A 13,423-nucleotide genomic window follows, 5' to 3' on the forward strand; every position below is an offset into this window, starting at 1 on the left:
ACTTACCACACATTTAACAAGATCAGATGCTTGTCAGTGATGCTCAGGATCTGTAAGTCATTCGCCATCATCCTCATCTCGCCTTACTGAGAGTGAAATCTTATGTACTGTAACAGGCTACTGCTAGCAAGGAGCTAACCATGTCCCTTTAGTGGCTCGCGTTATTTGCTTTCTGTGCCTTTCTGAATACAGACACCAACCCATCCCTGCACTTCACACCCCCTGCACGGCCTGGAACATAACATTTATTTTGTTATTTTCGCTGTTGTCCGCGCTTGTTTATTTACAATACCTGCAGAGCTTCTGATGGTTCGGCCGGCTTAGAGCAAGGGCGGGTTTATGCAAATGTTGGGGGCGTAGTGATCCCGACTGTTGCGTCACAGTCGGTGTTATGTTCTGATTCGCCTGTTTTTCAGTGGTCTTTTTTAATCACGAGATTTACATATGAAGGAGGAAACTATGGTGTTTGAGGCTCACTGTATGTCATTTCCATGTACAGAACTGTTATTATTTAAATATGCCAGGGTAAAGACAGTTTTTCATTCTATGGCACCTTTAAGCGAAAATCTTACAGTCCTTGCATTTGCGCATTTATACGCGTTTTTAGTTTATAGTTCATTTGCATTTATAGTTCGCGCTGGCACGCCTAGGAAAAGCACACAAGAGAGTCATTTTAAAACCTCAAGAAAATTTTTTATTATGACTTGAAACACAATTTCTTTAGTGAGGTGAATATATCTTATGTTTATATATCTTAATGTGTAGCTTATTCATATCCATTTGTAATTATATTCATAGTTTTTGCTCATAGTGCACATTTACTGCACAATCCATCTGTATAGTATGTTCATATCACCCATCTGTATATCATACTGATAGTATTTAAAAAATTGGTAAATTATGTCCATAGTACTACTGCCTTATCTACATATGTAACATATTGTAGGCACTGTATATCCTGTACCTCTGCTTATTGCACTTCTGGTTAGATGCTAACTGCATTCCGTTGCCCTGTACCTTACATGTGCAATGACAATAAAGTTGAATCTAATCTAATCAAATCTATATCTGTTCTGAGACAGTCAAAACAGCTTAGAATGCGCGCAAAGAGTGCTCCGTCTATAATCACTAAAAGCTGTCACTCACTTCAGTTCATCACGATCTCACAACGTCCCGTTAATAAGCTCTCTGCACAATGAATCTCTTATTAACATCCTAAAATGGCGGCGCGCGCAGTCGCAGCGGCTTCTCTCTCTCCCGACAAATCGGTGTTTTCGTGTTTTTTGTCTTGTAAGTCGCAATGTTTTTGCACATCTTCGTCTCGTCTACCTGTCTTTAAGCGCGCATACAGTCGTGAGTTTCTGCTCGATGTCGGCAGAACCACATTTTTAGAGTTAAACTTCACGCACGCTGAAGAGCTGCGGGACCTCAGTCTGCTCCGAATGCCTACTCCATCACCGACCCCCACTACTGCATCTCGCCCACAGCGGAGGCGCTACAAGCGGCGTGAGAGGAAGCAGAAGAGGGGTAAGCGCGGAGGTATCTGAGCTAGGCTAGCGGCCAACCCACACAAGCCAGCTATCCCCACCATCGTACTGGCGAACGTACGCTCTTTGGACAATAAACTGGACTACATCCGACTACTCCTCTCTACTCAGAGGACTGTAAGAGACTGTTGTGTTTTTGTGTTTACGGAAACATGGCTCAACAACAGCGCCATACAGCTCAACCAGCTAACATGCTATCGAGCTGACAGAGCTCTCGTCGAGGGAGGTAAGATCCGCGGCGGCGGTCTCTGTGTTTACATCAATGATGCATGGTGTCGCGACGCTGTTGTGGTCTGCAAACACTGCTCACCCCTGGTGGAGTTTATGATTATTAAGTGCCGGCCGTTCTATCTACCGAGGGAATATACAGCCATACTGCTCGTTGCTGTATACATCCCTCCCAGCTCCAACAACAACAACAGGAGTGAGGCACTAAATGATCTGTACCAGCACACCAGTGAGCAGCAGACAGCCCACCCAGATGCTTTTCTTATCTTGGCTGGGGATTTCAACCACGCAGACTTAAAGAGTGTGTTCCCAAAAATTCACCAACACATAGACTTTCCAACAAGGGGAAAAAACACTCTGGACTTTGTTTACACCACCCAGAGAGGAGCTTACAAGGCCCTCCCCCTCCCCCACCTCGGAGACTCAGACCACATCACTGTCATGCTAATGCCTGCATACAGACCGCTCGTTAAAGTCACCAAACCAGTTCACAAACAGATTCAAGTGTGGCCGGAAGGGTCGTCAGAGGCACTTCAAGACTGCTTTGACACCACTGACTGGAATATGTTTAAACAGGCTGCCACATACAACAACACTACAGACCTCCAAGAGTACTCAAAGACTGTTACTGCCTACATCTCCAAGTGCATTGATGATGTAACAGTCACAAAGTCCATCACTGTCCGGGCCAACCAGAAGCCGTGGATGACAGGGGAGGTCTACAGACTTCTGAAGGCTCGGAACGCTGCCTTTAGAGCTGGAGATGAGGAGGGCCTGAAGTCAGCTAGGGCCAACCTATCCCGCGGCATCAAAGAGGCCAAGAGACAGTACTCCAGGAGGATAGCCCATCATTTCAGCGACAGCAGAGACACGCGGAGCCTGTGGCAGGGGATACAGACCATTACGGATTACAAGCCCCCACCACAGACCTGTGACAACACCATCCCCCTGCTGAACGAGCTGAATGCCTTCTTTGCTTGCTTTGAGGCACAAAACAGCACCACTGCACAGAAGACTCCACCTCCTCCCAGTGACCAGGTGATGATGCTGTCCCCGGACAGCGTGAGGAGGTCCCTCAGCAGGATCAATTCACGCAAAGCTCCGGGTCCTGACAACATTCCTGGGCGTGTACTGAGAGACTGTGCAGTAGAACTCACTGAGGTCTTCACAGACATCTTCAACATCTCACTAAATCAGGCTGTTGTCCCCACATGCTTCAAAGCTACCACCATCATTCCAGTCCCTAAGAAGTCATCTCCATCCTGCTTCAATGACTACCGTCCAATAGCACTCACTCCCGTCCTCATGAAGTGCTTTGAACGGCTAGTCTTGCACCACATCAAGTCTGTCCTCCCCCCCTCCCTGGACCCCTTCCAGTTTGCATATAGGTCCAACCGCTCGACCGATGATGCCATCACCACTGCCCTCCACCCAGCCCTCACACATCTGGAGAAAAAAGACTCATATGTCAGGATGCTGTTCATAGACTTCAGTTCAGCATTCAACACAATCATCCCTCAACAGCTCACTCACAAACTGGCCCAGCTGGGGCTCAATACCTCTCTGTGCAACTGGCTATTGGACTTCCTGACCGGGAGACCTCAAGCAGTACGGGTCGGCAGTAACACATCCAGCACCATCACACTGAACACTGGGGCCCCCCAAGGATGTGTGCTGAGCCCCCTCCTCTTCACTCGGCTGACCCACGACTGCACACCATCACACAACTCCAACATTTTCATTAAGTTTGCGGATGACACGACTGTGGTGGGTCTCATCAGCAACAGAGATGAGGCAAACTACAGGAGCGAGGTGAGCCGCCTGGCCGGGTGGTGCAGTGACAACAATCTCTCTCTGAATGTGAAGAAGATGAAGGAGATTGTTGTTGACTTCAGGAGAGTACACACTCAGCATGCCCCTCTAACCATCAACAGTGCGACTGTGGAGCGAGTGAGCAGCACCAAGTTCCTGGGTGTGCACATCACTGAGGACCTCTCCTGGACTAACAACACTGTAGCACTGGCCAAGAAAGCACAGCAGCATCTCTACTTCCTCCGCAAACTCAGAAGAGCCAGAGCCCCGGCCCCCATCATGTGCACCTTCTACAGAGGCACCATCGAGAGCATCCTAACTAGCTGCATCACTGTGTGGTATGGCGCTTGCAACGCATCCTGCCGCAAGTCACTTCAACGCATAGTGAGAGCAGCTGAGAAGATCGTTGGTGTCTCTCTCCCCTCCCTCCAGGACATTTACAACACCCGTCTCACCCGCAGAGCCCTCCGCATTGCAGGTGATCCCACCCACCCGACACACAGCTTCTTCAGTCTGCTGCCATCAGGGAGGAGACTGCGGAGTCTCCAGGCGAGGACCAGCAGACTGAAGGACAGCTTCATACATCAGGCTGTCAGGAAGCTGAACTCCCTCCCGTCCTTGCCCCCCCTCCCCTCTTTCACCCCCATTTAACACAGCAACACACTAGGAACTCTGGCTCTGTGACCGGCACCTGTCACTTGTGCAGCATTGGCTGATCACTACCCATCCAACATTGACTGCAAATTACCTCTTCGGATAGTCTGACAAAAATCTATCCGAACAGTCACTTCGACTTGTCACTTTAACAGACTGATAAGCTCTTCTTGCACTACACTCATAACAAAACAAAACAAATCTGCACAGTTTTGTTTTTGTACATTCAACTGGTTTGCACTACATCTATTCTGCCATGTTCCTTATGCACTTTATCTATCTCTCTTTTTTTATTTTTCTACAATGTCCTCAGACTGATAAGCTCTTTTGCACTACAAATTTATCTACACAGTGTTGTTTTTATTTAACTGGTTTTGCACTCTATCTGCCATGCGCCACTTTATTGATCTAATTCTTATTTTTTTCTACGATATCCTCATTTGTATATTTGTATAGTTGTATGTACATATGTTTAAACTGTATTTATCTGTATCTGAACGTGTTTAATGTTAACTGTATGCACCAAGGGTCTGAGAGTAACGCAATTTCAATTCTCTGTATGTATGTGCTGTACATGTGGAAGAATTGACAATAAAGCTAACTTGAACTTGAATTTACATCTTATCTACATCTTATCATGTTGGTATAATGAGAGGATTCACAAGCTTGCAGAACTAAAAAAACTCACTGTTTTGAGTGAACATTTGACGCTCTCCATAACACAAATACATACTGGTGCATTTGCCAAGTATGTTTCGCGAATATCAGACAGGGCCCCCTGATTCCCCAGGGCCCTAAGCGGCCACTTACTTCACCTATTGGTTAAGTCCGCCCCTGCCTGTATCTTCTGTCCTATGAATGTTAAGAGGACGTGTTGTGCTTTTTCTCAGATGTTTATTCTGATATGATGCTTTTCTATTTTCATTTGCGGTCAGGGATGTGAGGTTTATGGCATCAGATGTTAGCTATTATAATGTCTAAGGGTGTATTCACACATTTCTTGTTTGGTTCGATTGAATCAAATTCAAGTTTGTTTCCCTTGGTGCAGATCTTTTGGGCAGGTGTGAATATAGCAGTCGTACTCAGGTGCGGACCAAACAACCATACAGAGACCCAGCTGAAGAGGTGGTCTCAGTCCGCTTCCAAACAAACTCTAGTACGGTTGAATGGATGAACCAATGAATGGATGACCTTAAGCACACGTGTGGTTTTGTTTACAGTTTCTGGTTCACTTGCAAAAAGGGCAGTGTGAAATCGAACCGCACCAAACAAACAAACAAAACAATCAACCTCGTATTTGGTCCGGACCAAAGCAAGTGAACTAGCGGACTTTCCTGGTGTGGATACACCCTTTGATGAAAATCTCATTGGCATTTTTTATTGTTGCTTTTATTTCCTGTTAGGCAAGTTGGTGATGGTAGTGATGATGACTGTGATGATGATGATGACTTCATACCCTGATTGTTAATCAGTAAATTCCTGATTTGTTTAACTGGAGTTTGTTTCTTTTGGAGAAATTCTGTGATCTCCAGACGAGCATCTACAGTCACGTGATCTACAGAGCAGAAGAGAAAGAAAACAAGACCGCTTAAGGTTTGGTGTGTCCTGCCATTATTTGAGGAACTAATATAAATTGTCAGAAAAACAGCAGTTTGTTTCATTATGTATTTTAGGTAACACTTTAGAATAGGGAACACTTATTCACTATTAACTACGACTTTTCCCTCAAATTCCTAATTTGCTACTTATAAATGGTTAGTAAGGTATTTGATAAATTTAGGTAATGGGCAGGATTAGGGATGTAGAATAAGGTCATGTAGAATAAGGCATTAATATGTGCTTAATTAGTTCTAATAAATGGCTAACATTCTAGTAGCATGCATGCTAATAAGCAACTAGTTAAGAGACCATAAAATAAAGTGTTACCGTATTTTATTTTAGGCCCTTTGCCTTTTTCGACAGGAATGACAGAAAATGGATGCCCCATTAATTGTTCTTGTCAGCCTCTCACATTACTTAACTGAGTGGGAAAAAACATTCTAGCATGAGCATCACTCCCAGTTCCCAAAATCCTTAAAAGAACAGTCGTTCATTCTCTTTTATCACTGAAATGAACACATGGCCCTAGCTAACATTGCATTATAATTAGATATGCAACAAAGACCTTTGAGTTTGTTCTTATTCAAGTTTGTGTTCATGTCTCATATAGTGAGATGCAGACGCTAAACTGAGAAAAACTGAGACATGCGCAACACTTCACATTTACACAGCAGTCTGTGCTTTAATATATTCACACACACTCGTCCATATCACCATTTAAGTGAACAGCCCGACTTTTGATTTGTTCATCCAATATCTGCCAAATTCTGTGACACTTTGTTTTATACAGTACGTTTCATTTTTATGACTGGATTTCATGGTTTTATCCACATTTTACTGATAGTGCTCTGGTTTTGGGACATAAATGAGATTTCTGTGAGCGAGCAGCTCTTAACCGCAGAACTGATGAAGAACAGTCGTGTGTGTGTGAGCGTGTGTATGTGTGTGTGTTTGGACTCACTGCTCATGTTGCTGAGAAGGTGTACAGTAGTTTTGGGGATTCCTGGACCTGAACGTGAAATACAGATAGTTTAAAGAAATCTTCAGGTGTTTTTGCAAACCAGAATCAGGCTGATTCATGCCAAATCCAATGTGATATTGTGTGTGTGTGGTTTACCCCTGCAGTTCAGCAGGACCGCCCGTCTGTCTGGACTCACTGATGCTTCATAGAATGAACAGTGAGGTTTAAACACAGAACAGCTCAAGCACTCGCGATGGAACGGCTCCACCGTGCTAACCCTGTGGGTTAAAGGTCCACGCTTATGGGATGATATTAGACTCAAAATGATTAATAGATGCACGCGCAATTATCCATGTACTGCATACATTTTATGCATGTATCTTACTAACTACGAACAAATGTCTTTCAATTTGAGTCTGTGGAATTCAGGATTAAATGATTGTGCAGCGATTTTAACAAATACAGATATGTTTGTGTATAAAAATGTTGTGATCTGCATTAATATATCATAAATTGCTCATGCAAAAAGGAATCCGTGCATTTGTGGATCAGGTGACACACGTGCATGTATTGACATCTTGTTTGCATTAATCTTGTTCGGTTTCATTTGGATTTTGAGACTTCATTTTCGCAGTTTGCAGCATTTCACGACGCCCACACACACAACTTCCAATGAACAAAGCCCAGTGCAATTCATTAACGTGTACACGATTTGAAAAATTCGCAAATGTGCATCACTACACTGAAACAAATGCTTTTCAGCCAGTGTCTGCAGAGTTTAGAATTACATCAATGTGCAGCATTTTATACAAATATAGACTTATTTTTTTAATACAAATATTATAGTTTGTATTAAACTATCATAATTTGTGCATGCAGCGATTAAAATGTGCATTTGTGGAACAGGCGACGCACGTGCATTCATTCACATCTCTTCTGAGTTGATTCTATTTGATTCATTTAATTTTGAGACTTTCATTCCGCCCGTTTAGCCTTGCCCAATCCACACACACAGCTCGCGATCCACACGCAGCTGAGCCTAAGAACATCAGCGAGCACTAGATGGCACTAGCCCCACTAAGTAACAACAGTAGCATTTTTAGAGATTTGCTGTTTACACTAAGTGAAAATAGCCATTCTATACATGCTGTAAAAGTAGCAGATATTTGCAATAAGTGTAAATAGTAATTAGACTATATTTATAGGCTACTTATAAACAAATGGCGAATTAGCATTGTCAACTTCATCTTTGTAGCCGATACTGACTCAGAAAACAGTTTAGTAATAAGTAGGCCTAAATAAAATGTGTTCTAGCTATTTTTCCCTAAACATTCATTGTTAATGTTTATGTAAGTTAATGTAATAGTTTAATTAATTGAATATAAACGTGCAATTACTAATGGCTTAAATGAGCAACTATAATAGCCCTTTAATGATAATAATAATAATAATAATAATAATAATACAAGGAAGGAATAACTGACAACGTGCCGTTGAATTACAGGGAAAAAAAACACAAAGGTACCATCAGGACATTCTTGTTTGGCTAAATTAATATGAGCTATTTTGTGTCCTAAGACTAGTTAAATTAGAACTTTATAAGTTCAATAAAACATTTTTATTATATTTCTACGGGCAGAGTAGAATAGCCAAACCAAAAAGAAACGAAGAAAACACAATGTAACATTCATAAAAGTGTACACAATGGAATGAGCACAGGTGACTGGGGCTAGTGCCCTCTAGTGCTCGCTGATGTTCTTAGGCTCAGCTGCGTGTGGATCACGAGCTGTGTGTGTGTGGATTGGGCAAGGCTAAACGGGCGGAATGAAAGTCTCAAAATTAAATTAATCAAATAGAATCGACTCAGAAGAGATGTGAATGAATGCACGTGCTTCGCCTGATCCACAAATGCACATTTTAATCGCTGCATGCACAAATTATGATAGTTTAATACAAACTATAACATTTGTATTAAAACTATATTTGTATAAAATGCTGCACATTGATGTAATTCTAAACTCTGCAGACACTGGCTGAAAAGCATTTGTTTCAGTGTAGTGATGCACATTTGCGAATTTTTCAAATCGTGTACACTTTAATGAATTGCACTGGGCTTTGTTCATTGGTAGTTGTGTGTGTGGGCGTCGTGAAATGCTGCGAAAATGAAGTCTCAAAATCCAAATGAACCGAACAAGATTAATGCAAACAAGATGTCAATACATGCACGTGTGTCACCTTGATCCACAAATGCACAGATTCCTTTTTGCATGAGCAATTTATGATATATTAATGCAGATCACAACATTTTTATACACAAACATATCTGTATTTGTTAAAATCGCTGCACAATCATTAAATCCTGAATTCCACAGACTCAAATTGAAAGACATTTGTTCGTGGTTAGTAAGATACATGCATAAAATTTATGCAGTACATGGATAATTGTGCATGCATCTATTAATCATTTTGAGTCTAATATCATCCCATACACGCTGCTGTAACAAGAGTTATTGAGCAAGAATAAAAATGGTCTGGGCAGAATCAATGTATCTCACCTGTACAGGTGCCTGTGACTGAATCCAGCTTCATTACTGATAAAATATCTGCATAAAAACACATGACATGTTAGACATCTAACAGATTGCATGTGTGTGTGAGTGTGTGTGTGTGTGTGTGTGTGTGTGTGAAGTAACTCACACTGTGTTCCACTTTTGATCATAGCTCAGGATCTCTGTGACCTCCCAGGTGCCGGAGGTCAGGTGTCGCATGCTGACCTCTTCACCTTCAGGCTGAAAGCAGAAAGTGTGAGAAAAGCAGAGATCAAAGTTAGATCCGCATTAATTGTGTTTGTTTTCTGTGTGGCTCGTGTGCTTTATACCTGCTCTGACATCATAGTAAGGTGTCTAAAGGATCCACGGCCTCCACTTCTGAGAGGTGATGTCACGAAAAACGTTTCTCCATCTTTAGAGAAAGATGGTTTTTCATTCTGGACCAATCATATGAGAACATCAGATCACTTCAAATCAATGTCCTGTTGAATGTAAATAGATGTGGCAAAATCTAAAATAGCGTAATCTTACCTGTCTGGCAATCCATTTGTCCGATATCATGACGTGCTTCTGCAGAGAGAGACCAAAACAGCGTGTTTGTGTGTTTGCATACGTTGCACATAAGTGTGAGTGTGTGTGTGTGTGTGTGTGTGTCAGGGTTGTGTACCATTCAGAATGGAATTGATATTCCAATGCAACTCCTGAATTTGAATTGAGGTTACAACCAGGATTATGCGCAATATGGCAGAAAACGTCCTGCATTGTAAATTGAATAGCTGCCCAGAGACGTTACCAATATGGCTGCCAAGAGAACTGACTCTCCTTGAAATGGACTTTGACAGACAGAAGAACATTTAATTTCCAAGAATGCACTTCTTAAGTTGCAATTTAGTAAATCCCTGTTATTCCAGTTAAACTTGTTAATTAATAATAATAATAAATCATTTATTGTCATTGTTGTAAAACAACGAGATTACATTAGAGCCTCAATCGACAGTGCAGTTTCTTAAAGTGCAAATACATAGAATGTAAACATAATAAGGTCCAACATGATCAGCAATATCCCAGTATGTAAACCGGAGAGTACGGCATTGACAAGGAATAAGGGTATGAGGTAGAGAAACGGTAATAGCCAATAATGATGTGTATTGTTGTGTGTGCTGCAGCAATGCAAAGTCCAGTTCACAGTTAATGCTATTGTTGAAAAGTGGTACATGATGAATCCAAATTTAAGTGGGTGGCCAGGGGAGAGGGGAACAGTGTTTGTTCAGCAGTCTAACTGCCTGGGGATAAAGGCTGTTGGCCATTCTGGTGGTCCTGGCCTTAAGAGACCTGTACCTCTTACCAGAGGGCAAAAGGTGGAACAAAAAGTGTGCTGGATGAAACTGGTCTCTTATGATGTTATGTGTCCTACGCAGGCAGCGGGAGGTGTACACAGTAGAAACCTCCGGGAGGACGTCCCGATGATTTTACCAGCAGTTTTTACCACCCTCTGAATCATCTGCTGTTCAGCTGGAAAACCACAGTAGCAGCCCATAGGTCAGCACAGTGTGAATTACACAATTGTAAAAGTTAAACATGAGGTTCTGGGGCAATTTGGCTTTTTTCAGCTTCCTCAGGAAAAAGAGATGCTGCTGGGCCTTCCCTACAGCTAAGATGATGCTATTGCCCCAGGACAAATCCTCCGACACAGTGAGACCCAGGAATTTAAAACTGTTCACCCTTTCTACAGCCTCTCCGTTAATATAGAGAGGTGAATGTCCAGGATGATGTAATTTACGAAAATACACTATAATTTCTTTTGTCTTTTTAATGTTAAGAGCCAGGTTATGCTTTTTACACCACTCTGTCAGTAGTTCAGTCTCCTCCCTGTATGCCGTCTCATTGTTGTTTGTTATGAGGCCGAGCACAGTTGTGTCGTCTGGAAATTTAACGATGTGGTTAGTGGGGAAGGAGGCAGAACAGTCATGTGTGTAAAGTGTGTAGAGTAGTGGACTGATCACACAACCCTGAGGGGCACCAGTGTTGATGTATGTGGTGTTTGAAATGTGCTCACCCGTTTTCACACATTGAGAACGATTGGTTAAAAAGTCCAGAATCCAATTACATAGTACATTATTCAATCCAAGGTTGCTCAGTTTCAGCAGGAGTGTGTTTGGCCGGATTGTATTAAAAGCCGAACTAAAGTCAATGAAAGCAGCCTAGCATAGGTGTTTTTGTGCTCCAGGTGTTCCAGAAGTATGTGAAGCACAATAGCAATGGCATCCTCCTCCGATCTGTTCTCCCGGTATGCAAACTGGTACTGGTCGAGAGCAGGTGGTAAAGCCTTTTTTATGTGTTTCATGACCAGCCGTTCCAGACACTTGGCAGGGATAGGTGTGAGTGCCACAGGCCTGTAGTCATTTAGGCATGTGACATTAGCTTTTTTGGGGACAGGAATGATTGTGGCTGCTTTGAAACATGCTGGGACCCATGACTTGGACAGCGACATGTTGAATATGGTTGTGAAGACCTCTGCCAGCTCGGCCGCACAGTCCTTTAGCACCCGGCCCAGCACTCCGTCTGGACCAGATGCCTTCCTGGGGTTGATGTTACTAAGGCAGAGTCTCACTTCATGAAGGCTCAGGACAGGTGCAGTGTTGTCGTTGGAGGGCAGCTGGGGCAACAAAGTGTCCTTGTTCTCCCTCTCAAAACGGGCATAAAACAGGTTTATTTCCTCTGATAGCGTAACAGCCCTACTTACAGAGGCAGATGTTGTAGTCCGATATTGCCCTAATTCCATCCCACACCTGTCGGGAGTTTGTTGAGGTGTTAAAGTGGGCTTCAATTCGCCTTTTGTAATCCAATTTAGCAGACTTGATGCCCCTTCTGAGAGCACTCCTGGCTGTGCTGTAGGCCCTCTTATCTCCAGACCTATAGGCTGCATCTCTAGCTTTAATCAGCAGCCGAATGTCATCCATGGTTTTTGTTTAGGAAAGACATCGATCTGCTTCCAGGATGTAACCCTGTCTACACAGAAATTGATATAGTCCATCACTGTGGTGGTGTACTCATCAAGGGCCTGGCGTGTTAGTAATTCCAGGTCCCAGAAAACATCCCAGTTTGTATGGTGGAAGCAGTCCTGTAGTTCAGGGATAGCATTTTTAGGCCATGTTCTAACTGGCTTAGTGATGGGCCTGGCAGTCCCCGGTGTTGAGTTCGAGGAGTTCTGCATGGCTGTACTGAAGTGCCTCAGCCAAATAAATGTGCGAGAGAATGCACAACAACACTAGCATGAAAACACTATGCCAGTCGAGAGAGCTCAGAGCTGCTGCATCTGTGCGCGCCGCCGCCATCTTAGCTTAGCATTCAAAGTATTTCAAGCTAGTTCAATTCAAATTCACGCTGATGAAGGAGACTCACCGGCACACATTTCCCCGTGTGTGTGTAGCAGAGAGTGAGAATGGAGGAGTTCTGAGGACGGTTTAACCAGCGTACAGCAAGACACTCGTCCGTCACCCACTGCACCATGCTGATGTAGAGATCACTGCACACACACATACACATACGCATACACATACACACACACACACACACACACACACACACAGACAGAGACAGACAGACAGCAGGCTGATGTTCTGTGCATCTAAAGGTCTAAAAATGGAGCTTAAGGTCTTATTAAAGTAAAGATTATCCCACCAGATTTACTTGTGTGTCTCTCTTCAGTGCCCATAGATGGAACTAGTTTATCATTGTTTTTTGTGTTGTTTTTTGTTCATCATTTTGTGTGTGTGAGAGATTGTGCATCTGTGTGTGTGTGTGTGTGTGTGTGTGATTGAGTGTGTCTGTATGATTCACTGTGATTGTGTGAGATAGTATGTGTGATTGACTTAAGTGTGTGTGCGTGTAATTGTGTGAGTGTGTGACAGGCCCAGCTCAAGATTCAGATCACTGAGGGTGATTACATTAGTGAGGGTGCTCTAACCTTAATATAAAGGTTTTAGTGCCGTCCATTGCTATGACGCAAAGAGCGCTCCGTTAATAATAACTGAAGGCTGTCACTCATTTTAGTTAATCGCAATCTTACAAAA

General features: G+C 43.0%; 1 protein-coding gene across 1 annotated transcript in view; it reads right to left on the reverse strand.

Moving 5' to 3' along the window:
* The window catches only part of LOC306876560 (inactive dipeptidyl peptidase 10-like), a 28,423-nt gene that overhangs the window by 13,562 nt on the left and 1,438 nt on the right, over positions 1–13,423 (reverse strand). Inside the window, exons 2-8 of the mRNA XM_079427843.1 lie at positions 12,753–12,876; positions 9,882–9,920; positions 9,680–9,787; positions 9,357–9,590; positions 6,958–7,079; positions 6,802–6,849; positions 5,698–5,796 (exon numbers count right to left, since the gene is read on the reverse strand). Of these exons, the coding sequence (XP_079283969.1) occupies positions 5,698–5,796; positions 6,802–6,849; positions 6,958–7,079; positions 9,357–9,520 (433 nt within the window). The 5' untranslated portion in view covers positions 9,521–9,590; positions 9,680–9,787; positions 9,882–9,920; positions 12,753–12,876. The remainder of the gene's footprint in view (positions 1–5,697; positions 5,797–6,801; positions 6,850–6,957; positions 7,080–9,356; positions 9,591–9,679; positions 9,788–9,881; positions 9,921–12,752; positions 12,877–13,423) is intronic.

The sequence above is a fragment of the Barbus barbus genome (assembly GCF_936440315.1).
Source record: "Barbus barbus genome assembly, chromosome: 10".
NCBI classification, from domain to species: domain Eukaryota; kingdom Metazoa; phylum Chordata; class Actinopteri; order Cypriniformes; family Cyprinidae; genus Barbus; species Barbus barbus.